The sequence below is a fragment of the Eschrichtius robustus genome, chromosome 10 (genome assembly GCF_028021215.1).
Source record: "Eschrichtius robustus isolate mEscRob2 chromosome 10, mEscRob2.pri, whole genome shotgun sequence".
Classification (NCBI taxonomy): Eukaryota; Metazoa; Chordata; class Mammalia; order Artiodactyla; family Eschrichtiidae; genus Eschrichtius; species Eschrichtius robustus.
Window position 1 is genome coordinate 10,534,595 of NC_090833.1, and position 25,406 is coordinate 10,560,000.

General features: G+C 40.7%; 1 protein-coding gene across 2 annotated transcripts in view; it reads left to right on the forward strand.

The window, feature by feature from the left end:
• The first annotated feature begins 1,628 nt into the window (after positions 1-1,628).
• GOLGA1 (golgin A1) overlaps positions 1,629-25,406 on the forward strand; it is a 54,229-nt gene continuing 30,451 nt past the window's right edge. Inside the window, exons 1-10 of one of the 2 annotated variants that reach the window (XM_068552734.1) lie at positions 1,629-1,738; positions 2,543-2,592; positions 3,442-3,742; positions 8,407-8,497; positions 10,492-10,566; positions 11,500-11,597; positions 13,002-13,034; positions 15,452-15,580; positions 16,609-16,778; positions 17,258-17,369. In XM_068552734.1, the coding sequence (XP_068408835.1) occupies positions 3,608-3,742; positions 8,407-8,497; positions 10,492-10,566; positions 11,500-11,597; positions 13,002-13,034; positions 15,452-15,580; positions 16,609-16,778; positions 17,258-17,369 (843 nt within the window). In that variant the 5' untranslated portion in view covers positions 1,629-1,738; positions 2,543-2,592; positions 3,442-3,607. The remainder of the gene's footprint in view (positions 1,739-2,542; positions 2,593-3,441; positions 3,743-8,406; positions 8,498-10,491; positions 10,567-11,499; positions 11,598-13,001; positions 13,035-15,451; positions 15,581-16,608; positions 16,779-17,257; positions 17,370-25,406) is intronic. The other variant, XM_068552735.1, reaches the window with a different exon arrangement.

Here is a 25,406-nt window from a genome sequence, read left to right on the forward strand (position 1 = left end):
ATCTGTTGTGTTTCTAAATTGCTTAAGCCATACATACTCTTAAGGATGTTTTCCTATTGTGTTCCTTTTCAGCAGCCTTTTTCTGCTTTGTCTGTTATGGCTAATATGTCATAGATTTTAGAAATTGAGAAGTTATCAAAACATTTTATTTTCTTGATCATCACTTTTGACTCTTGTATGATACGTGATTTGTCAAAGGATAGCAAGCCTTTCACTACTTCAGTAAATGAATATCAGAGTAAACACTGTGATTCTGCAGAGCAGATTCAGTAGGCCCTTGTCTTTTCCAATGTTTTCTTGTTATATGGTGCCTACCACCTTGAGGGCTCTTAAATAATAGAGAATGGAGAGTTAAACATTGTTTTGATGTTTATTGAATAACAAGATTACAGAATATTTGATTTTTGTTGTCAGTGTATTGACATTTTTGCATTGATAAATGTTCTCTCTAGGAATGTGATTACATTCATCAGGTGTGAACTCTTGTAAATGAATTTTGTATCTTGAATTCACGTATATATTAAGTGTATCATCGATATAAAAATAAACATTATTTGCTTAAAGTTTTTGCTACTTCTTCAGAATTGTTGACAACATAAGGGCTAAACTGATAGGGTTTGCTTCTTTCAGATAATTCCTCGGTTACTTGAAACAGTCTTGAGGTTGAGGATTTGATGCTATTGTTTTAGTTTGTAAATTTCTTCTACGTCCTAGTCTTGGTTTTTTCCCTGCCCTCCTCCTGGTGGGACACACTGAGGGAGGGATTGTTTCAGGGGATTGGGTTGAAGCTGCTGGCCCTCGGGCTGGTGTTGGGTCTGGGCAAGAACATGTGCAACTTCAATGTGGGATGTCTGGCTTGGTTGGCATTGAGGATCCGGAGACCCGACGTAGGCTACCAATTTGTACTGTAACTTTGTACAAGGCAGTTTTACCTCTCTGGACTTTCTTCATCTGTCAAAAGTTGGAGGCCCATTAGTGGCTAGTAAAATGAATGTGGTGGGCTGCCGCTAGCGTGTGTTCCTAATGAAATGCAATATATCAGAGTGCACTATATAATAAGGGTATGATTCCGGAAACTCTTCTTTCAATGACACATTACGTGTCCTACGATGGGTCACAGGCACAAACTTTAAAACACCCGTTACGAAGCGCGAGTTCCCAGTACTAACGTGTGGAGCCACAGGTGCGTGAGGAAGGCGGCAGGGGCTTGCAGGGACAAGGCCGTGTAGGGTGCAGACTGGGATGCAAGGAGAGGAGTGAAAAGTCTGGGTTGGGCCAGCGCAGCCACGGCCTGAGGTTTCCACGCCACAGGCTGGCACCACCGCAGCAATCAGTTCTTTCCCCTTTGCACCAGGCTCCTACCACTTCCCCCGCTCCGCACCGCCCCCTTCAAAAAAAAAAAAAAGGAAAGAAGTGCTTCAGCCACCCAGTCCTCCTACGAGGGTTTGGCCGCTTGCTGACGTGGCGGGCCGGCTTCAGAGAGCGCCCAGCCCCGCGCCCTCCAGCGGTTCCGGCCCAACCGCCACCCCCAAGCTCGCGCCGGCCGCCGGGGAAGCGGCGCTCAGGCGCATGCGCACGGTGGGACGGCCCCGCGCGCAGCCACTTCCGGCGCGCCGGTGGAAGTGCGGTTCCGGGTCGCTGCTCTGCCCACAGGCCAGCCGTGGGGGCTGGTGACGCGGGCCGGCGCTCACGAGAGGCCCCGGAGGCGGGGCTCTGCCGGCTGCCCAGAGAGCGGCAGGTGCGCGGGCGGGGACCGGAGACACGAGCAGGCCCCTCTTTCTCCCGGTGGTCTCGGAGTGCGCCCAAAGAGGCCCCGACTGGGTTGCCCAAGACCCAAGGCGGGGGGCAGTGCCGGGGTGCAGAAAGGACGAGGGTGGGGGCAGAGGCGGGCTCCCCGGCCTGGGAACCTGAAGCCTGGGGTTCCGGAATTTCCCCCCCTGCGCGACCTTGGACCAGTCACTCTTCCTCTCTGGGTCTCCGTTTCCCTGCTGTCAAATGGGAGACACATTGGTCCTTCCCTTCTTTGACAGTCTACGCACGGGCGGGTCTGGAAGGAGACTGAGTGGGATCCAAACTGCTGTGGCAGGTGGCTGGCCCCCGGGCATTAGGAAGCTGTCTTTTACCCAACTTAGCCATCCTTTTTCTCAGCGACTTTCTTAGTGCGAGTCAAGGCTCTGGGGTCTGGCCTGGTAAACAGTGTGACTGTCAGAATCAACTGAAATAAATACTGGCCCTGGGAAACCTTAATCTCGTTAAAGTTGTTTTGCTCACTGCTCCCAAGGCGAAGTGAGTTTAGCCACTTACTACAATGAGAGGTTCTGTTCTTTGTGCCTTTAAGTGAAGCTCTTAGGCAAATCACAGATGCAAAGACCAGGGTGAGGGAGGGGAGACCCCTGAGGATTGTGGTAGAGACAGATTTTCTCTCCCCCTCACCTTAGTCCTTCCTCCCTCCTCTTCCACTCCCCCTGCCCCGACCCCGCAACATTTTGGCCTTACACTTGAGAGGAAATATTCAATGCATTTTATTTTTGTCTTCATGCAGGACAGAAAGCTTTGACCTCCAAGCTGTTTTAAATCTAGTAGATAAGCCAGGTGAGTAGGTGGTTTACAGACATTGAAGGTAAAACTTTTGAAGAATTGTAGAGACTTAAATGGATGCTCTGAAGTGGTAAGAAGTCATTTGTACATCTTAGAGCGGAGCTTAGCTATCCTCCACAAAATATCAAAAGTTAAGTTTGGACCCAGAATGTAAATGTTTCATGCACGTTAGGAGGGAAAGATGTTTGAATATCATGTAAAACATTGTGAAAAAAGAAATTGACTTGAGGTAATTTTAATCACTCTTAAAGAGAACCACACAGCATTTCCAGGAAACATTTAAGGATATCGGATACGTATACAATACAGTTGACTGGCTTGCCTGGTTTTTAGGAAAAAAGTTGTCAACATTTTCTAGTGAACAGCTGATTCCAAACCATCTTGGAACATTAGAACATTATACCTTCTCCCTGTATTGAGTAACATGTTTTTGTCTAAACTGTAGTTGAACTTAATATTATTGGGGGAAGGATTCAGAAGCATTATGTTAATGTTTGCTGTGGAAAATTTTACTTGATGTGTTACATGCCACAGCCAATGTGGTGTAATTAAAAAAAAAAAAAGAGTAAGGACTTGTGAGTCAGAGTCCTGGGTTCAAATGCCAGCGCTGCATTTAGCCACACAGTCTTCGGCAGATTACTTCACCTCCTTGAGACTGGATTTCCTTATCTGTACATGCATCTGTAGCACCTGAGTGCTTTTCAGATGTTTAGTAATTGTGTTCTAGTAAGTGTGCATGTAAACTTATGAAACTTAATCTTGAAACCTGAAGCTTAACAAAGCAACCCAGATGTGAAATTTCTCTGGTGTTTAACTTAGAGCGCTCTTTCATCTGATTTATAGATACGCTATTGCCACAAGCCTTTGGCCCACATTTCAGTGGGAATGCAGCTAGTTTGGATATCTGGAACTTTTTAGGCACCTGTCTCGGAATTCCTGGTTGCTGGCCTAACGACTGTTGTAGGGGGTTCAAGACCTGGCCATCAGTGCAGGATAGCCACACAGCAAAATGTTTGCAAAACTAAAGAAGAAAATTGCAGAAGAGACTGCTGTCGCTCAGAGGCCAGGAGGTGCTACTAGGATCCCACGATCAGTGAGCAAGGAATCGGTTGCCTCCATGGGAGCTGACTCAGGAGATGACTTTGTAAGTATCTTCTCTAGTTTTTAATGTTTGGTATAGCCGCATTGTATTTTTAAAATAATATTTCAGGGAATCTTTGCAATAAATATTTTTTCTTTTTTTATTATCTTTTAATAGCTGTTTTATTTTTTTATATATATATTTTTAGATATTTATGTATTTATTTGGCTGCTCTGCGTCTTAGTTGCGGCCCTCGGGATCTTTGTTGCGGCACGCGGGATCTTTAGTTGCAGCATGCAGGATCTTGAGTTGCAGCATGTGAACTCTCAGTTGCAGCATGTGGGATCTAGTTCCCTGACCAGGGATCGAACCTGGGCCCCCTGCACTGGGAGCGCGGAGTCTTTAGCCACTGGACCACCAGGGAAGTCCCTCCAATAAGTATTTTCTTTTAAAATTGCAAGATTATTTGTAGTTTATATCTGATTCTTCTTGCTCTGAGGTGCTTTTCTATTTCTTTTTTCTTATTTTTCATCGGTCCCTTTGCATATTCTCTACATTGTCCTCTTGTACTCTTTTTCCATCTATATACCTTGTGCATCTTCTTTTACATTTCGTTTCTCAAAATACCTTGGCTTTTTGTGTCTGCACATATATACACTCTAAGTCGGTTGCTTAGCGAGGTCTGTGAGTTTGGTGTGGAATTAGCCAGGGAATTAGCACTATTTTAGTGGGAAAATTGATGAAAAGATCGCACTGATGGCTGCATTGTGTCCCTTATTTGTAAAATACCTTTGTAGTTGGAAAGATTTGAGGATGCTGCTGTGTTAGGTAAGTGTCATGCCTTAGGATTAAAATCGGGTCGGTGGCATATGACAGGATCCTCTTAAAGTTAGATAACTTAAAAGAAGTTATTTATAATGCTTGATATATGTAAAAGAATGTATGTAATGTAAATGTAAAGTATAAGGCATAAAAATAAAATGAATGCTTGTTAAATCTGTCACCTATACAGAGAACTAGAACATTATCGGTACCGTCAAAGCCACTTGTTTGCTCCTTCTTGGTTCCCTTCCCTTTCCGCCCCTTCAGGTAACCTGTCCAAAAGTTTGTGTATATCAATCCTTTGCTTTTTAAAATATCCTACCAGATACATATATATTCATAAACAATCTGTTGTTTAATGTTGCTTATTTTCAAACTTTATAAAAATGGTACACTATAGATGGTTCATTTATTTTTACTGCTGTATAAGATTCCAGCATTTGAAAAGGCCACAGTTTGTCTCTGTCTTCTACTAGTGATAGATACTTGAGTTGTTTCCATGGTCAGATGAGTCGACCTCCTCCTTTCTTATACTACCTGTTCAGGTCAGATTACGTGGCAGAAGCTATTAGGTTATTGGGGTGGAACAATAGATGACCAGATCTAAATTATCATTGGCTCCTGTATTTAACAGGAAATATAAATGCACGTTTGATCACCAGGCTGAAGGACATAGTTTTAATGCTGAGTTCTGTGGCAGAAGTACTTGCTTTGCCTTCACGCTGACTTGCTAAATGAAGTCTCTCATCTTGAATGTATTCCAGATATGGAGATTGGCCTGAATTCAGGAAATACTTTGCTGTGTGACTTCTAAAGTTATCTGTTTGAACTTATTTATGTATACATTCTGATCTTCACTCCCTATCTCCAGACCTTTATATCCCATTGCATATATTTCTCCGACCAGGTGCCTTTCCTCTGGTATCTCAAATTCTAACATGAACAAAACTGAATTCATTAACTCCATTTCCACATTTCCACTTCGTCCCCCAAGTCACCAGCAAGAAACCTTGGAGACATTTTAGACTCTTCGCTTCTTCACTTCTTGGTGTCCAATTAGTCAGCAAGTATTTTGGCTTCCATCTCCTGACTCAAACTTACCCTTTGTACTCCATTTACTAGTAGTACATTTTACTTCCATTTTATTTCAGGCTGTCTTTCTTTTGTGGACAAATGTGGTAGCCTATCTGGGCCCCCTGGCTCCAATAACTCCCCAAAGCGGACCTGTTCATGTCTCTCCATGCTTAAAACTCCTCAGTGGCTTCCCCATCATCTGCAGGATGAAGTGCAAAGTCATTATTATAGTATAATGGTAAACTCCTGTGGTCTTGTCACAGCTAACCCATCCTACCTTTATCTCATTCTACTTTCCTACACCCTGTGCTCCAGCCATATTGAACTTAATGTACTTTATGGAATGGACAACTTTCCATCATGCCTACAAATGTTTGCATATGCTGTCTCCTCTCTCTGGAATTTCTCCTGTGTCCTCCTCTCACTTCTGAATTCCTCTGACATAATTTTGTGCATCCTTCAAGACTTGGCTCACATGTTACTTCCAGGAAGCCCCCTTGACCCAACCTGCCCATCTCACCCCCTCTACTCTTTATCCCTACTGGCTGAATTTGGTCCCTTGTCTCTTATATCCTCTGTTACACTGCATTGTTGTTGATGATTTGCTTGTTTGTCTCTCCCACTAAACTGGGAGCTTCATGAGAGGCAGTAGAGTAACAGTTAGGAACTCAGGCCAGGTTATGGAGGCAGACCTGGATTTGATTCCTCTTTTCATCGTTATTGTGTGACCTTGGGCAAATTTTCTGTCACTTTTCTATGCCTTAATTTCCACATCTATAAAATGGAGATAGGAACTATACCTGTCTTTATTAAAGTATGTGTGTTGGGGCAGGGCGGGCAGGCAAGGTTCTCCCCTAGGTTCGATTATTCATTAGAAGAACTCACAGGACTCAGCATATAGTTTCGCTCACTGCTATCGTTTATCACAGTAAAAACATTTACTACAAAGCAAAATTAGCAAAGGGAAAAGGTGCATGAACAAAGTCTGGAGGAAACCAGGCACAGGCTTCCAAGAGTCCTCTCCCAGTGGAGTTGCATAGGGCACACTTATTTCCCTCAGCAAGGAATTGTGACAACACAGGATAAAATGTTGTCTATCAAGGAAGCTCATTAGAGACTCAGTGCCCAGGAATTTTACTGGAGGCTAGTCATATAGGCACCCTCTGCCTAGCATTTACCAAAATTCCAGACTCCCAGAACGAAAACAGGTGTTCAGCATAAACCATATTTTTGGCACAATTAGTTTAGGTACAGTGAGCCATTCTTATCAGGAATGGTGAGAACCCTTGTAAAATCTAAGTTCTCACAGGCCAGCCAAGGGCTTGCCTTACAAGCAGGCCTTGCCAAGGATAGCAGTCTCAGGCCTGGGATGTTAACTCTTTTCTGCATAGTATATAAAACACTTAGTATAGTGCCTGGCTCTTAATAAGCACTTCGTAATTCGTAGTTGCTGCAGCTGCTGCTGTTTTAGATTGGGACTCCGTTTCACCACTGTTCCCAGTGCTTAGCACAGTGCTAAGAATTGATGTCTCACTGACAGTAATAATCATAACTTGTACTACTAACAGATGACACGTATTAAAGCTAATTACGTGCCAGGCTGTGTTTTCAAGACCTGACAAGTATTGATTTATTTAATCCTTATCACAGCTTTGTGACGTAGGTTATGTTTGTTATCACATTTTACATGGGACAAAACCAGTGCACAGAGAAGTTAAGTAATTGGTCCAAGTTCTTGTAGTTTGTAAGTGGTGAAGATGGGACTTGAACCTGGGCCTTCCGCCTCCTGAGACTCCCTTTTAACTATACCCTCCATAGTGGACGAGTAAGTGGCTCAGTGGGTAAATGAATATTTAAAATGAGTTGTTCAACCACCTTTAAATACATTTTGGCAGTAAATGGGGAAGACTGAAGACTGGATATTAGACACTATTATTCTTAATTTTGTTAGGTATAATAATGGTATTGTGGCTATAAAGGAAAATGTCCTTATATTTTAGAAATGTTTATCAAAATATTTAGGATGAAATGTCAATGTCTGCTATTTAAAGTACTATAGTAGAATAAAAATTGATGAAGCAAATATGGGAAAAATCAGCAGTTGTTAAAGTAGAGAGAGAGTGTTCATTAAACCACCCTCCTTACTCTTCTTTATTTTTAAAATTTTATAATCAAAAGTAGAAAGATAAAGTGACTTATTTATTAGCAGTAGTAAGCAGTGCCCAAAGTAGTAGTAGTGCACATATGTTTTAAGATAATCTAAATTATTGGGAAAATTTGATGTCTCATTAATATAGTGATTTACTGAATGTATATTATCTGCTAAAGTTTTTGATGCATTTTACAGCTACAGATTGATATCCCTTTGTTTTATAGATGAAGATACTGAAAGTTTATCAATGTTAGTGATAGATTCTTCATCACAGACCAACCAGCCTTTGATCCCTTGCTAAAGAACCTTCTTCCCTTTACCTCAGGATTTTACCTTTGGAAAAATAAAGTGATTTACTTTTTTATCGGAAAATATATTTTTTTGTATTATGTACTTGGTGTAATATGATCATAATGGATTTGTTTACCACTGTGTATTCCAGTAGTGTGTGCACGCAGACGCACACACACACACAATTTATCTGTTTTGCATCTTGTATCTCCTAACATTATAGATGGAGGTAGTGTTGCTTCTACTTTATAGTTAGAGAAGCTTTTCAGTTATCACTTAAAGTGTAACCAAACCTAAAATAAGAGTTGTTGCTTTCTGATTGAATATCGTGGTCTCACGCTGCTAAAAACCCAGGCATGAATACAACCTCTTTTATCTGTCTCAACAGGCATCTGATGGAAGCAGCTCCAGAGAAGATCTTTCATCCCAGCTTTTGAGAAGAAATGAACAGATACGGAAATTAGAGGCCAGGCTTTCTGGTATGTCTAAGAACTCATAAGAAGCAAACAAAGGAAACTTGCCTTGCCTGACCCGCTTTCCCTATAAAAAAAGCCAAATAGCATAACCTTACAGTTATTTTGACATATTTTGATATTCTCAGTCAAAAAGGAGCAACTTGTACCCCCTTTAATCCCTTCTTTTGTTAGTGTACTGAATAGTGTAAATTCAAAACTGAGTTTTAAAGTTAAAAAAAAACCCAAAACTTACGTTTTTCTGCTCCTGAGATTTCTAGCCATGGATATAAAAGGTATTAAAAGTATATGTAGATTTAACTATCTTTCACCCATTAGCCTAGCTTGCTTTCAGGTGGAGAGGGTTAGGAGATAGCATATTTAGGGAATGGCCAACAGATGTTGGATTCTTCAGCACCAGACAGGGTTTGGTGCTACGTTGCCACTTGCTACAGATACATATCACCTGTGTAATGTCGTTCTGGGTCTTTGGGCTACTTTTCAATGGTATTTCTAACTTCAGCACCTGTATAGAAGCTATAACTCTCATGTCTTTTATGTGCAGTTTACGATTTACACAACTCCTATTATATTCTTTGCCTGAGCAGGGCATATTTGTGATAGAGTTGTGAGTTCTTATTTTGGTTTCTGCCAGTAGATACATTTTGAAAACTTCAGCCTGTGAAGTGGTAAATGGCTTCTGTGTTTGTTTTTGTCCCTTGGCCTTATGCCCATTTTACTGGAATGAAAGCAACAGACTACAAAATTCACCAAGTTGTATGTGAAATATTTGTGTTTGTGTAGTTATCAAAGGTACATAGTATAACTCACAGCTCCTAGATAGTCCATTATCTCATTTTGTTCTCACTCTAGCCTAACAAGACTTAGTGAGATTAAGGTCACAGAGGTAGTAGGTGGTAGAGCTCGGATCCAAACCACTACAGTCTGCTTTAAACTCAATTGTTATTATCCTGTTACCCCTACCTGTAAGTAATATCAGTAACAGAGGTGAAGTAACTTTATATTTGTTCAGTGTTGGGGAGAAAGCTCTAAGGTAATATGGATCTTGCCTAAATAGTTTGTGCTTGACTGATGTTAGAGGAGAGACAGGGAAGAGGACTAACATTTATTAAGCCCACTTATGTCCTGGGTATTTACCTACAGGCTCAGTATGAATAATAACAACAACCACAGTATCAGCTACCCTTTATTGAGCATTGTGTGCAACGTGCTTAAAGCACTTAGTTTATTTTATAATTAAGGCATATAGAACATTTAGTTTATTATCTAATACATCCTTTGAGGTAGATAAATTAATATCATCATTTCATAAATGAAGAAACTAATACTTAGGATCAATAATTTGCTTAAGGTCTCTCAGCTAAGGACTGACAGAGTTGGGATTTGAACTAAAGCCTGTCTACTTTTCCACTATACCATACTATCTTCTTTGGCTACCAAGGTAATTAATTCTGACTTTCACCTTTAATATGTCATAGGCAGCTCAGTTCTGTGTAGAAAGGAAGCTGACTTTTCTAGAGAATTAATTACTTTTATTGCAAAGGCAATACTGTGGTAAGATGTTTGCTATTGCCCTAACCACTGTCACTCAGTTGTATGGACTATAAGTGAGCTGTTCAGTGAATTCCCTTTGATCTGTCCTACTGCTAAGACTGGAAAGGAAGGTGAAAACTGAGATTGGAAATTAAGTAATGAGATAATAGTGGTTTTCATGGCGGGGCATTTCTGATGACCAGACCAGGCCCAGTTCTTGTTCTCTCTCAAGGCTGAACAAATCTGCCTGTTTGTATTCACCATTTACACTGTGGGTAGTTTGTACTATACCTGTTTGCCTGTGTTGTTCATTGTTAATGGGAGGCTGTCTGCCCAGCTTTCCTTAACAGGAATGGTTTTCAGGGTGAGAAAATCATCATCATTTTCATTCATTTCTTTTTGTTTAATTAACTTCCTTTCCTGATGTTTGTCCATTCCTGGTATGTGCGTCACCCTCCTCATCCAAGACTATGCTGAACAGGTCCGAAATTTGCAGAAGATAAAAGAGAAGCTTGAAATTGCATTAGAAAAACACCAGGATTGTACGTATTTTTTTTCCTGCTTTTTTCAATCTTTCCAGGGTTTAGTTTTTTGAAATGAAACAATAGCGTATGGTTAAGTTTGTCCTTCTTCATAGCCCAAATCTTTATTTTATAAGTAGTGTACTTCTTAATCAAGTTGATATAACATTTATCTGATAGTTATAAGCATACAATTCATCCTTATGTTGCCTTATGGGCATGCTTCTTAGGAGAAGGTTATTATGTATCTCATCCAGTTGACTGGTTTATTGGCTGCCCTTAGGTTTTAGTAAAATCAAGTGCCTGGTCCTTGGGCCTACATTAAGAAACTTTGGTTCTAGCCATAGCTTCATTGCTGCTTTGTTCAATAACTGGGGGAAATCTCTATCTGTCATCACTCCTCTAACAATAGAACATACATTTTGTTTAGTTTACCCTAAATCATATGTTCTCCTTTGGGTTCAATCCAAAAAAAGATGCTAACAGAAGTAGAAAGTTATTTTTTGTTGATATATACTAAAAAAAATTTTTTAAGCAAAATAAAGTGGAAGAAAGGGGTTTTTTGTTTTGCTTTTTTTGACTTTTTGTTGTAATTCTGATAAAGTAGTAGTAGCCATCACTTAGCAATAGCATTGGTGTTTTCCGGCAACCTACCTAACTCAGTGTTCTATCACTGTATCATTTAAAAAGTTACCCTTTGGCATCTTCCTAAATGTATATACTTGACAAAAACCAAGAACAATTGGAAACAAGCTAAAACAAAACTGTGGTCTGTTACTAAGGGCAAAAGATTCTGGGAAAGTCAAGATGGGTCAGGTTTTTCCCAGTCTCATAATCCACTCTGTGACCTTGGCCTTTTTTGTTAGGTGACAGTTGTAAAGTAATCACATGGGCTATTTGACATGCTGTTTCTGAAATATCTCCATATCTCAAATAGAGCCTCTTTGTTAACAGCTTCCATGCGGAAATTTCAAGAGCAGAATGAGACATTCCAAGCCAACAGAGCCAAAATGGCAGAAGGACTGGCTTTGGCATTAGCCAGAAAGGACCAGGTATTTTATATGTGGCACTGCCCAAGGCTGGTGGAAAGATTTCACTTAGTGACATGATTTCAAAAATCATGCCATAAACCTGGTAGAAGATATTTACAACCCAGGAGAAAAGGAATGCTATATAAGTTCTTTGAGATTTCATTTGGCCTTAGGGTGGGAAATTATTAAGGAACTTTACAGTTATAATCATGAAGTGTGTCCATAATGTGAGAGTATCATTTTCCAAACTGTATAACTTTTTAAAATGGAGAGGAAAGTAGTGTGTTCGTAATCTGGTGGTGAGCCCCAAGATAAGGAAAAAGGTCTCTGTCCTCCAAAAACCTGTCTGAAAGCCTAGTCCCAAAACACTTGCCTTTATAGTGGAGAAGATGCTATCAAGCTAGTGATTATCCATGGAGTACATAGTTGTTACAACCTCTGTCCCAAGTTTCTTCATCCTCAGCCAACTAGACTGAGAGGAACTTCTGTAATCTCAGTAGAACCATCCACTGAATGATGCTGAATGAATGACAATAAGAAACTAATACTATTACTGGCTGTTACAATAATTATAAAGTATATTTTGTTCAATGGCATTTTAAATTTAAGATAAGCATTAAAATACTGTAATGATAATTCTGATTTATTAAGACAGGGTCAATTTATTATATTTCATTTTAAGAAAATACATTATTTCATCTGCAGTAGGTGGGGTGGTTGGTTGACTTGTTTTACAGTGTGTATTAGTCATGTCAGACATTTACTAGCCAGGAAAAAAACATCATTCGCCAATAATTAGTGAATAACTGAGATATGAATGTACATAAATGAAGAGAGAATCTAAAATCGGTGGACTCTGACTGTAGGCAGCTGGGATGTAGCCTTTTGTGCCAGTGGTTATTTTTCCCCTCTTCTGTGATTGGTGAATAAGGGGCATAATCCCTTCTCCTTTAACTTTTATCAGATGGCGTAAAAGATATTGGTAAAGTGAAAATGAGAAGGAAAATAATGATCGGGGGCTGCTGAAGACAACCCCTGCCCCCCGCCTGTTTTTCAGTAAATTAATTTTTATATAGCAGTTGTGGAATTACCAACACAGCTGGTCCCAGCTACCCACTCCCAAGAAATAATAATAGTACTCATAGAAAAATACTCAGGAATAAGCTGAAAGCTGCATCAGAACATCAGATACAGCCTTGTTTGGGTGGTCTGCTTAGTAGAAATTTGCAGGCTTATGTATGTGCTTTAGAATTTTATATAAAGTTCATTTTCTTTTCCTTTTAGGACTCTTGGCTTTCTTTATATTTGCTGTTTTGTTTGGTTGATTGGTTGCTTTGGGTGGAGAGGGTTATTTTGTTTTCTTAAGATCTTGATATTATTGATACTCTACCCTGGAAACTGTACTTTTTTATTGTTTTGTTTTAGGAATGGTCAGAAAAAATGGATCAGCTTGAAAAGGTTAGTTCATCTTTGTTTCTGTCTCATTGTGAATGTTGGCCTCTTCTCTGGGGCTTGGAAAATGCTTTCTCCAGTACCTAGTACACTGATGGCTATACCACCTCTTGGAAGCAGGGCACTGGGTGATTAGACACTGACTTAGAAAGCTCATGTCTTCCTTTTTCTTGGTGGGTGTACTGGATATCTTTTGTTTGCCCCTCCAGATACACTCTCCACCCCCTCTCCTACCTTTCTCTGTGTATCTGAAGACTGATAGGGAATGCATCAGCAGGGCTCCATTGCCCTCTGGCTTCTAATTAAGTATGCCAGTGGGGAACACAAAAACAACTATGTGTGGAAGAGCGTGGTCGGGAAGTTTATTCCCCCAGCCATCTCCATGTGAGATCCCTTCAGTTTGGTTGCATCCCATGGCCAAAGGTCACAGCTTCAGCTGGACCTTTGGTTCACCCTCTGATAGAGTTTCTCTTTCTGTGTTTCTTATAACCTATTTATCCCTTTGCCCCTTTATACCCAACTGTTACTAGCACATCATCTCTTTTGGGTTTTCTTACCCCACCCACAGCTTTGAAAAGTCCCTTTATTAGACTGTCTGCAGAATATCTACTTTGAGTCCCTTTCCTGCTGGGGCTCTGATTGACACAATGGTAACATTAGGAATACTTTTTGAGGATGCAGTGGGGAAGGAGGGCATTTCTAAAGGCTCAGCATTGAGTAGATAAGAGAACCTCTTAGCTAGACACAGATGAGGAGAATTGATTATTCCAGCACCATAGCTTGTGTAACACTGTGTAGGTGCCTTATGTAATGTATTCCTGGCTCCCAGACATGAACAGGAAGATTAAATTTCACACCTACAATTAGAAACACATTTTAATTTAAAATAATCAATAGTCAATTTGCTCAGCCCACATTATGTGCTGCTTCCTAATTCATTCCTTGTTTTCATTGAGTACTCCTAAGTTACTCTTTATGGTAGAAAATTATTTCTTTTCTTTTTCTTTTTTTTTTTTTGCCACACCATGTGGCATGCAGGATCTTAGTTCCCCAACCAGGGATCGAACCCGTGCCCCCTGCATTGGGAGCACAGAGTCCTAACTGCTGGACCGCCAGGGAAGTCCAGAAAATTATTTCTTAGATTGATATATTCAGTTGTAAAATATATTTACTGTTAATTTTATTAAACAGATGAGTTTTATTATTGCCCCATTCTTGGGATGAAACACCAAGTTAAACCAGCGATTTTCTTTGTGTGTTCTGTAGAAATCTGATTACCCAAGCTATCAGAATGCCTTAACGTATTTACGTAGGAAAGAATTACAGAAAAGTCAAGCTATGTCCCGAAGAAACTTGTGCTTAAAAAAAATATATCTAAACATGGTGTTAATTATGGTCTTCTTAAATATGAAGGGTATGGGTTAGGTTAAAGTTTTCTTGTCTTGAAAGAAACTCTTAAGATTGTAGCAGTTGAATTCTCATTGGACTACTTTTTCATCTTTTAAAATTACGGTAAAGGGGGAATCCGTATAGGACTGAACTAAATAAAATCTACTTCAGTTCACTAAGAGCTTTTCTCTCCATCCCCCCGCCCTACCGCAGGAGGGGTTGGGAAATATTTTAGACCAGGAAAGAGTAATGAGGCATCTATGTAGGTCTTTTAAGCCACTGTGATTTTTGGAAGTGTTATTTTTAGACTGTTTCAATTTCTTTTTTTTTTTTTTAATTTAATTTAATTTTTTTATACAGCAAGTTCTTTTTTTAAAAATGTTTTTTAAATTTATTTTTTATACAGCAGGTCCTTATTAGTTATCCATTTTATACATATTAGTGTATATGTGTCAATCCCAATCTCCCAGTCCCACCACCCCTCCCCCCCGTTTTAATTTCTTTTTAATCAAGAATTGGAAACTGTGACAACAGGGTTTGTCCTGAAGAGAATCCATCTCGGGAAGCTATTATTTAGTAAATTGTAACCTCCTGACACCAGTCATGTCTAATTTTTGTTGACTTGCTATCTGAACTTACTAACCAATATTAGTTCTACTCAAATGCATCTAATTTTTTAAGAGCATTCAGTCTTGTTCCAGTTATTCATGTTATTCAGCCAGTTCAGTATGTCATTGAGATAGACATGTAAAATGGATATCTGGAATTGCTAATTAAACTTAAGCACTTTTCAAGTATTAAGTAATTGTTGCTCTTGTTCCCCTTTTCACAACTATCATTTAAAACATATTTATTTCTAACTTAAAGAATTTATAGATAATTTTGTAAATAATTACCGTAAAGCTTCCCATTATCAATGTATTATTGCTACTGACAAGAAATTATCTTCAGATTTTCCTTTATTAAGAATTCTGCTTATATAATACAGATGTCTAATGTCCTAGTTGCCTGAGCTGATATTTTCTTTTGCATAGGATAAAAGGTTTCTGACAGCTCAGTTACAGGAAATGAAGAACCAGAGTTTGAATCTTTTCCAAAGAAGAGATGAAATGGATGAATTAGAGGGGTTCCAGCAGCAGGAACTAAGTAAAGTAAAGCACATGGTACGCGTTTTTGTTTTAGAAGCTAAATCCTGAATAGATGATTAGTTACGCTGATCTTGCTAGTCATCACTCTCTAACTGCTGATAAGCATACCTTAGTTGTCTTTGATATTAATCATATTTGTATGTTTTTCAGTTTGTTAAAGTGGGAAAGTTCTGTTTGGAATGTATTTCCTTTTTCTTTTTAAACTACTGGGCATATGAGACCCCTTCTAAGCTCACAAAAATGTTATGAAAGCTTGCCTTATTGGTCCAGATTTTTGGTAATTAATTAATTTACTAATTAATTAATTTATTTTTGGCTGCATTGGGTCTTCGTTGCTGCGCGCGGGCTTTCTCTAGTTGCGGCGAGCGGGGGCTACTCTTCGTTGTGGTGCGCAGACTTCTCATTGCGGTGGCTTCTCTTGTTGCAGAGCATAGGCTCTGGGCGTGCGGGCTTCAGTAGTTGTGGCTCGTGGGCTCTAGAGCGCAGGCTCAGTAGTTGTGGCACATGGGCTTAGTTGCTCCGCAGCACGTGGGATCTTCCCAGACCAGGGATCGAACCCCTGTCCCCTGCATTGGCAGGTGGATTCTTAACCACTGCACCACCAGGGAAGTCCCAGATTTTTTTTTTTTTCCAGATTTTATTTTTAATTTATTTATTTTATTTTTATTATTTTTGGCTGCGTCGGGTCTTAGTTGCGGCACGCGGGATCTTCATCGTGACATGTGGGCTTCTCTCCAGTTGTGGCACGTGGGCTCCGGAGCACGTGGGCTCTGTAGTTGCAGCGCGCAGGCTCCAGAGCGCATGGGCTCTGTAGTTTGCAGCACGCAGGCTCTCTAGTTGAGACGTGCAGGCTCAGTAGTTGGGGCATGTGGGCTTAGTTGCCCGTGGCCTGTGGGATCTTCCCTGACCAGGGATCGAACCGCGTCCCCTGCATTGGAAGGAGGATTCTTAACCACTGGACCATCAGGGAAGTCCTTGTCCAGATTTTTTTACAAGTGTATTTCTTAGTAGTGGTCCAGTGAAACTTTCTATCTTTGTATCAGCTTTTAAAAAAAGAAGAAAGTTTGGGGAAAATGGAGCAAGAATTGGAAGCACGTACCAGAGAACTTAGTCGCACCCAGGAGGAGTTGATGATCTCCAGCCAGATGTCAGCAGACTTAAGCCAGAAGATAGAAGAACTTCAGAGAAACTACTCAACGCTGGAAGAGCAGAGGTTCTTGCTTGGTCTGTGGGGCACATGGGTAGCGGTGTTAGTGTAGCTCTGGTTACAGCCAACCTGTCTTTCCCCATTGCTCACTGTAGCACTTTCTGATCTTAATTCTGGCAGTCTTCTGGACTTATCCTTACCTGCCTAGGGCTTTAGGACCCCCCTACCTCCCCCAAACCCTCATTCCCCTTCACCTGCCTAGGCTCAGACACTCCAACCCTGCCGAGCAATTTAGTATGTTTTAGAGTTGCTAAGCTATTGAATAGCCAAAGGTAGATCAGGATTTCTTGCCTAAATCTGAGTGGAATTTTTCTCTTGGGCCTTTTGTTTCAGAGAGAGTGAAGGAGTCTTTTCCACTGATAATCTTCACAAGGCTAATGTTTGCAGCCCTGACATGTAAAGAACCATCTGTGTTTTTCCTGTAGAAGAATGTGTCTTAGGTGGGATATCCAAATTTGTTCATTGTCTGCTTTCTTTCAATAAAGAGATCATGTGACAGCTTCAAAAACAGGTGCAGAAAATAAGATCACAGCCCTGGAGCAGAAGGAAGAGGAACTCCAAGCCTTCATTCAGCAACTTTCCATTGATTTGCAAAAGGTAAGTAGAGGACTAGGAGTGGACCCAAGTTGCTAGGATTCATGAATGGGATAAAAACTATATCTGTCAGAAATTTTCGCCTCAGGGTGGCTGGTGAAAGTTCTGTTTCTCATGCAGTCCACATTGCCCTAGTTCCTGGTGTAGCCAGGCTGCATCCAGATGGAAGGGGCCATGTAGCTGAACAAGGGTTGCTTAACAGAAGAGGTCAGTATTGTCCGGACAGGAACTGTCAGAGCATACCATGTGATCTACTCAAATGTGTAAGCTACTATGTCATGGACCTTGAGCACAGGACACAACAGCACTGGTTGACGTGGCTAGGCTTGTACCTTTGACATACGTGGCTCTAATCCAATTTGTTCAAACGCACATAAATGATATCATAACTGTTTGTTTTTTTGTTTGGCTAACGTACATTTTTTGCCCTTCTACTCTAGGCCCGTGCTAAATTCTGAGAATATAAGGGGGAACAATAATAGTATCATTATTGACTGTAGTGCTTCTCAGTGGTGTGTTCCTTACCATTTTGAGCAGAACAATTTGTACTGTATGATTGTCCCATGCATTGCAGGACATTTAGCTTTCCTGGCCCCTGTGTTCTGAATGCCAGCAGCATCCTTCAGGCATTGACAGGCCAGCCCTTCTCCTCATATTGACAAAACACCCCCTAACAGGTGGTACCAAAAACCCTACCCTCATCCCCTGAGATCCACTAATCTCAAGTGCACCAGAGACTTACAGTATTATTACAGTACAGTAAGATTTGTGTAAAAGAGAAGTCTATATACTCCTTCTAGCTATCAGCATACTTACAGATACCTAAATAGAAGCCGAGAGAGGTCATATACCTTGTTCAAAGTTATACGGTAAGTGACAGAGCTGAATTCTAACCCAAGTCTTACTCCAAAGCTCATGCTTGTTCCACGGGGCTTTGTTGACTCACAACAAGGAGCACCCAGTAAATAGATCTTACACAAATGAATGACTGCGATAGAAGGTCCCTCCCCCCAGTGAACTGAAAATCTAGACACCTATAGTGTTTTGTCTCAGAGGCCTACTGTTTCATGATAGAACTCAAACCTTCTGTTTGACAAGAAAAAAGTTCACAACTCAGTAAGTCCCAAATAAGTGAAATAGATTTTTCAAATGCAAAGGATATGCCATAGGGAGAGTGCATTTCCAGTGCAGGAGTCAAGGAACTGTTCCTGGAGGAACTGGAATTTCAAGGATGGGTAGGACAGCAGGAAGCAGAGAAGACAGAAGGGTATAGAATACATTTGGTGAGGGTGGTTGGAGAGAACAACAGACACAAAACTTCGGGATTCATGGGACCGTTTGATATTAGAACCATCCATCCATTTCATAATTGGAAAAGGTGATTTTCCAGACTCTGGTCCCACTGAGTTCCCGCATTCATTCTAAAAATATAATTTGAGTTTTATTATGTGTCAAGCTCTGTGCTCTGTGCTGGGTGTTAGAAATACTAGGATGAGCAAAACAGATACCACCTTTGCCCTTGTGGAATTTAGTCTAGAGGGGAAGTGAGACATTAATAATCACATAGATATATAATGATAAACTATGATGTGTTGCTGTGAAGGAAAACTACAGGATGCTGTGAGATCCTATAAGAGGGCATCAAATCATCTTGCGTTGGAGTCATAGAACACTTTCCTTGAGGAAGTAACACTTGAACTGAGATGAACTACTGAAGTTTGTGGGGGTAGGAATGATGGCAGAGAATTTTAAATAGGAAATAGTATGAACAATAAACCCAGAAACTGAGGCAGTAAAGGGAGTAGCGCCTTCAAGGAAGTGGAAGAAGGCTGGAAGGGTAACACAGAGTAAGGGAGAGGATTACTCTGGCTGTTAGAGGAAACATTGAAAGGGTTTCCAGTTAGGAAGCTCTTGCAGTTGTGCAGGCATTAGACGGTGACTCTGACAAGAGTCGAGGTGGAAATGACAGGGGAGGAGACAAATTTAAGAAATCGTGAGGAGACGGACCCACTTGGTAATGTGGTAAATACAGGAGAGGAGCAAGAGGAAAGGAGGTGTTTGGGGTGACTTCTGGGTTTCTGGCTTAATCACCGGAGTGGCTGATGCTGTCAGTCATCAGGCTAAGATAGCAGTAAAGGAAGGTCAGTTTTCTCGTAAAGATGATGAGTTTAGAGTCCGTTTCTTTGTTGTCCTCGTTAATATTGAGATACGAAATAATATTTATGAAACATAAGTAAGGTAAATAGTGTAACAAGCTAATGAACCGCCGTGTAGCTACTACCCCCCAGATTAAGAAAAAGAACAGTATGTTTACCTTTGAGATTCCTGGTGTGCCCTTTACTCTTCCGTCACATTCTTTTTACCTTCTTAAGTAAGCTTATCCAGAAATTACTCCACTTCCTAGCTTTGCTTTATAATTTTATCCCTAAACAGTAGCTTCTTTCATTTATCATGCTTGTTAACATTATATAAATGAAATGCTGTAGGTATTCTTCTAATGCTAGCTTTCTGTGCTCAAGGTTGTATTCTGAGACACATTCATATGGACACATGCCGCTATAATTTAATCTTTTCTCAACTGTGTAGTATGAAGTTACTAGAATTCATTTACCCACTCTGTTGACAGTGGGCATTAAGGTGTTTCTGGTTTTTGCTTTTACAAACAAGGCTGCTGTGAACTTTTGTCTGCCTGTGAATGAGTTAACTCTAGGGTATATTTGAGATGTGAAAAGTTTGGGTCAAAAGATTTGTACTTTTCAACTTTACTAGGTAATGCCCAGTTTTTCCATAGTAGTTGTAGTAATTTACAAACTTTCACCAGCAGTGTATAAGAATTTGGGTTCCTCTGCTTCCTTGACAAGGTGAGACATTGTCAGACTTTTAATTTTTGCCAGTCTGGTGAATGTGAAATCTTTTCTCACCATGGTTTTTTTTTTTTTGTTTTTTGGCCGTGCTGCACGGCTTGCAGGATTTTAGTTCCCCGAATAGGGATTGAACCTGGGTCCTCGGCAGTGAAAGCGCAGAGTCCTAACCACTGGACCACCAGGGAATTCCCTCTCACCGTGATTTTAATTTGCTTTTCCCAGATTATTAATGAAGTTCAGCATATTTTCATATGTTTATCAGTCATTCGTGCTCTTCTGTGAAGTGCTGGTTCAAATCTTTGGCCCATTTTCTATTACATTTTCTGTCTTTTTCTCACTAATTGTCAGAGTTCTTTATATATATCCTGGCTACCATGCTCCTTGGTCAGTTATGTGGGTTGCAAATGTGTTCTCTCAGTTTTGGGCTTGCCTTGACACTCTTTATGGTTTCTTCTGTTGAACATATGCTCTTCATTTTAGTATAGTTGAATTTATTATTTTCCTTTAAGTTTATACTTTTGTCTCTTTAAAAAAACCTTGCCTCACTTGGAATCATAACATTATTCTCTTATATTATTATCTGAAAGTTTTAGAGTCTTGACTTTATTTTCAAGTCTTTAACATACCTGAAATGTGATTTTGGTGTGAGAAAGGGATCTGTGTCTTATTTTTTTTTTAATTGTTTTAGTACCATTTATTGAAAAATCTGTCTTCTCACTGATCTGCAATGCCAGCTTTATCATAATTCAGTTTTCCATTTGTACATGGAACCACTCCTGGACTTTGGGGTGTATGCAGCTGTGGTATTTGCACAATACTAAGCATTGCCTTACTAACTACAGTATTAGGATAAGTCCTGGTGTCTGACAAGACAAGTCTCCGTACCTAGTTCTTTTTTAGGAGTATTTTGAATATCGTTGGCCTATTGCTCTTCCACAGAACAACTTTTCAGGCACCTGAAAAAACCTGGTGGAGAGGCTCCAGAAAGACCATTAGCCCCTCCGCTAGGTGAGGACACAGAAAGAAGTGCCAGCTATGAACTAGGAAATGAGCCTTCACCAGAGGTGACCATGCTGGCACCTTGATCGTGGACTTCCCAGCCTCCAGCACTGTCACCTGCCCAAATGCAACCTTGAACCAAACCAGATGCCAGAGGGAAGAGAGTGTCTGTTGATATTGTCCAGGCTGCGGATGTCTCCAGGAAAAATTGGAAAAGATGGAGGGGACATGGGTTCAAGTCCTGGTCTGGGAAGATCCCACATGCCATGGAGCAACTAACCCTGTGCGCCACAACTACTGAACCAGCGCTCTAGAGCCTGCAAGCCACACCTACTGAAGCCTGCGTGCCTGGAGCCCGTGCTCCACAACAAGAGAAGCCACTGCAATGAGAAGCCCGCACACCGCAACGAGGAGTAGCCCCCGCTCGCCACAACTAGAGAAAGCCCGCGCACAGCCCAAAATAAATAAATAAATAAATGATTAAAAAAAAAAAAAACAACCTGGTGGGATATTGATTGGAATTGCATTGACTCTGAAGATGCATTTGCAGAACGTTGATTACTTTATCATGTGAGTTTTCTTATCCAAGAACACCGTGTCTGTCTCTCTAGATATTCAGTGTTACTGTTTCTTTAAAAATGACTCTCAATAAGGTTCTATAATTTTTTCCAGAAAGGTTTATTTATTTTTTATTTATTTATTTGGCTGCGTTGGGTCTTCATTGCTGCGCGCGGGCTTTCTCTAGTTGTGGCGAGCGGGGTCTACTCTTGGTTGCAGTTTGCAGGCTTCTCATTGCGGTGGCTTCTCTTGTTGCGGAGCATGGGCTCCAGGCACGCAGCCTTCAGTAGTTGTGGCACACGGACTCAGTAGTTGTAGCTTGCAGGCTCTAGAGCGCAGGCTCAATAGTAGTGGCACACGGGCTTAGTTGCTCCACAGCATGTGGGATCTTCCTGGACCAGGGCTCGAAACCCATGTCTCCTGCATTGGCAGGCAGATTCTTAACCACTGCACCACCAGGGAAGTCCCTTCCATAAAGGTTTGTTAACTCTTGTTAAATTTATTCCGAGGTGCTTTATTTTTTTAAAACCAATTCTAAATTGTGACATTTTAAAAATTATTTTTTGTATTTGTTGCTGACATATAGAAATATTTGTGTATCAGATTTTTTGCACAACTTATTAACTCTTATTAAGCTTAACAATGAGTCTTCAGAGTCTAGCAATCATATCATCTGCAAATGAAGACAGTTTTGTTTCTTTCCAATTCTTATACCTTTTTTGTCTTTGCCTTGGGCTGTTTGTTTTCTTGTTCTTGAGGGTATTTTTTTTTTATATTGTTGAGTTTTAAGAGTTTTTTTTAATATTTTAGGTAACAGGCCTTTTATCAAATGTGTCTTTTGCAAATATTTCTCCTAGTCTGTGGCTTGTCTTCTCATTCTCTTGACATTGTCTTTTGCAGAGCAGAAGTTTCTAATTTTGATGAAATCCAGCTTATCAATTATTTCTTTCATGGATCATGGCTTTGGTGTTGTAGTTAATAAGTCACTGTCATACCCGAGGTCATCTAGGTTTTCTCCTATGTTATCTTCTAGGAGTCCATAGTTTTTGAGTTTTACATTTAGGTCTGTGATCCATTTTGAGTTAATTTTTATGAAAGTTGTAAGGTCTGTGTCTACATTCATTTTTTTTTACATGTGGATATCCAGTTGTTCAGCACCATTTGTTGAAGAAGCTACCTTTGCTCCACTGTATTGCCTTTGCTCTTTTGTCAAAGATCAGTTCACTATATTTATGGGGGTCTATCTCCAGGTGCTCTATTCAGTTCCATTGATCTAATTGTCTGTTCTTTTGTCAGTACTACACTGTCCTAATTACTGTAGCTATAGTAAGTTGTAGGGTCAAGTAGTGTCAGTCCTCTGACTTTGTTCTCCTTTAGTATTACGTTGGCCATTCTGAATCTTTTGCCTGACATATAAACTTTAGAATCAGTTTGCTGATATCCATAAAATAAACTGCTGGGATTTGGATTTGGATTGCGTTGAATCTATAGAACGAGTTGGGAGGAACCGATTTCTTGACATTATTGAGTCTTTCCTATCCATGAACATGGACTATCACACCATTTATTTAATTTTTTAAAATTTCATTGATCAGAGTTTTATACTTTTCCTCATGTATATCTTGTACATATTTTGTTAGATTTATACCTAAGTGTTTCATTTTTGGAGTTTTACTGTAAATAGTATTGTGTTTTTAATTTCAAATTTTACATGTTCATTGTTGGTATATAGGAAAACAATTGACTTTTGTGTATTAACCTTGTATCCTGCAACCTTGCTATAATCAATTATTAGTTCTGGGGAGTTTTTTTGTTGATTCATTTGGATTTCCTACTACAAAGATGATTATATCATCTGCAAACAAAGGCAGCTTTATGTTTTCCTTCCCAATCTCCATTCCTTTTTTTTTAATAAAATTTTTTTTTTTTTTGGCTGCGTTGGGTCTTTGTTGCTGCACCCGGGTTTTTCTCTAGTTGTGGTGAGTGCAGCCTTCTCATTGCGGTGGCTTCTCTTGTTGCAGAACACGGGCTCTAGGTGCATGGGCTTCAGTAGTTGCGGCACACGAGCTCAGTAGTTGTGGGTCGCGGGCTGTAGAGCGCAGGCTCAGTAGTTGTGGTGCACAGGCTCAGTTGCTCCATGGCATGTGGGATCTTCCCGGACCACGGCTCGAATCCGTGTCCCCTGCATTGGCAGGCAGATTCTTAACCACTCTGCCACCAGGGAAGCCTTCCATTCCTTTTATTTCCTTTTCTTGCCTTATTGCATTAGCAAGAACTTCCAGATGATGTTGAAAAGGAGTGGTGAGAGGAGACATCCTTGCCTTGTACCTGATCTTAGTGGGAAAATCTTTGAGTTTCTCACCATTAAGTATGGTGTTAGCTGTAGCACATTAGGTGCTGAGGGCTTGAAGTAAAACAGCCAGAGTGTGGGATATTGCTCTATGTGGGATATGGTGCACAAGAAAACTAAATGGGAATTGGCAACTGATTCTTTTTCTGTCCCTGACTCTGCCCAACACGGTGACTTATATAAGACTTGTTTGTTCTCTTGGTTGTTACTGGAAAGGGTCACCTGTATCTCTCAAGTTCATACGGATGTGTAATATAAGGAGTACAGGCTTTGGATCAAGAAGACTTGGGTTTGAATCCTTATTCTGTCACCAAGGTGTGTGCTTTTGGGCTAGTGGTCCCTAAGCTTCAATTTCCCTGTAAATGGACACAGTGAAGGGTGGTTGTAAGAACTAGAGGATGTGCTTGCACATGCTTTGCAAACTGTAGCTGCTCCTGCACCATGCTATTGCAATTATTACTGTTATCAACATTATTAGTAAGAGACCCATTAAAGATGGGTCAGCCGGGCCAAAACTTTTTTCTTTCCTATCAGACTACCTCTCCCTCCTGTATTCTCTGCTTTGCATAATGTTACCATTCATCCAGGCATCTGAGCCACAGACTTGGCAGTTGTCTTCACTTCTTCTTTCCTCTTCACCCAGCCCCCTGGTCATGTTGAACTTGTCTGTTTACCCCTTTACACATGCTGCCTTTTACCCAGAAAGCTTGTTCCTCTCACCCACCTTCCACCTGGACTTGCCTGCTTAGGAGGCCAGATCTGATTGCCCTTGTTAGTCCCTTCTGCCTCTGATATCTCATAGCACCTTGCATGTCTCTCTGTTACAGCATGATTGTATTGTTTTATAATTAACTGTGTGTATATCTCTTTTTACCACCAGCCTCCATGCTTCTATGGGTCAGTAACTATAGCTGATTATATCCCTAGAGACAACACACAGAGTATAGGCTTGATAAAAGTTTTTGAATTATGGGATCTTTTTTTTTTTAATTTATTTATTTTTGGCTGTGTTGTGTCTTCGTTGCTGCGCGCAGGCTTCCTCTAGTTGCAGTGAGCGGGGGCTACCCTTTGTTGTGGTGAGCGGGCTTCTCATTGCGGTGGCTTCTCTTGTTGTGGAGCATGGGCTCTAGGCGTGCGGCTTCAGTAGTTGTGGCTCGCAGGCTCTAGAGCGCAGGCTCAGTAGTTGCGGCGCATGGGCTTAGTTGCTCCGCGGCATGTGGGATCTTCCCGGACCAGGGCTCGAACCCGTGTCCCCTGCGTTGGCAGGCG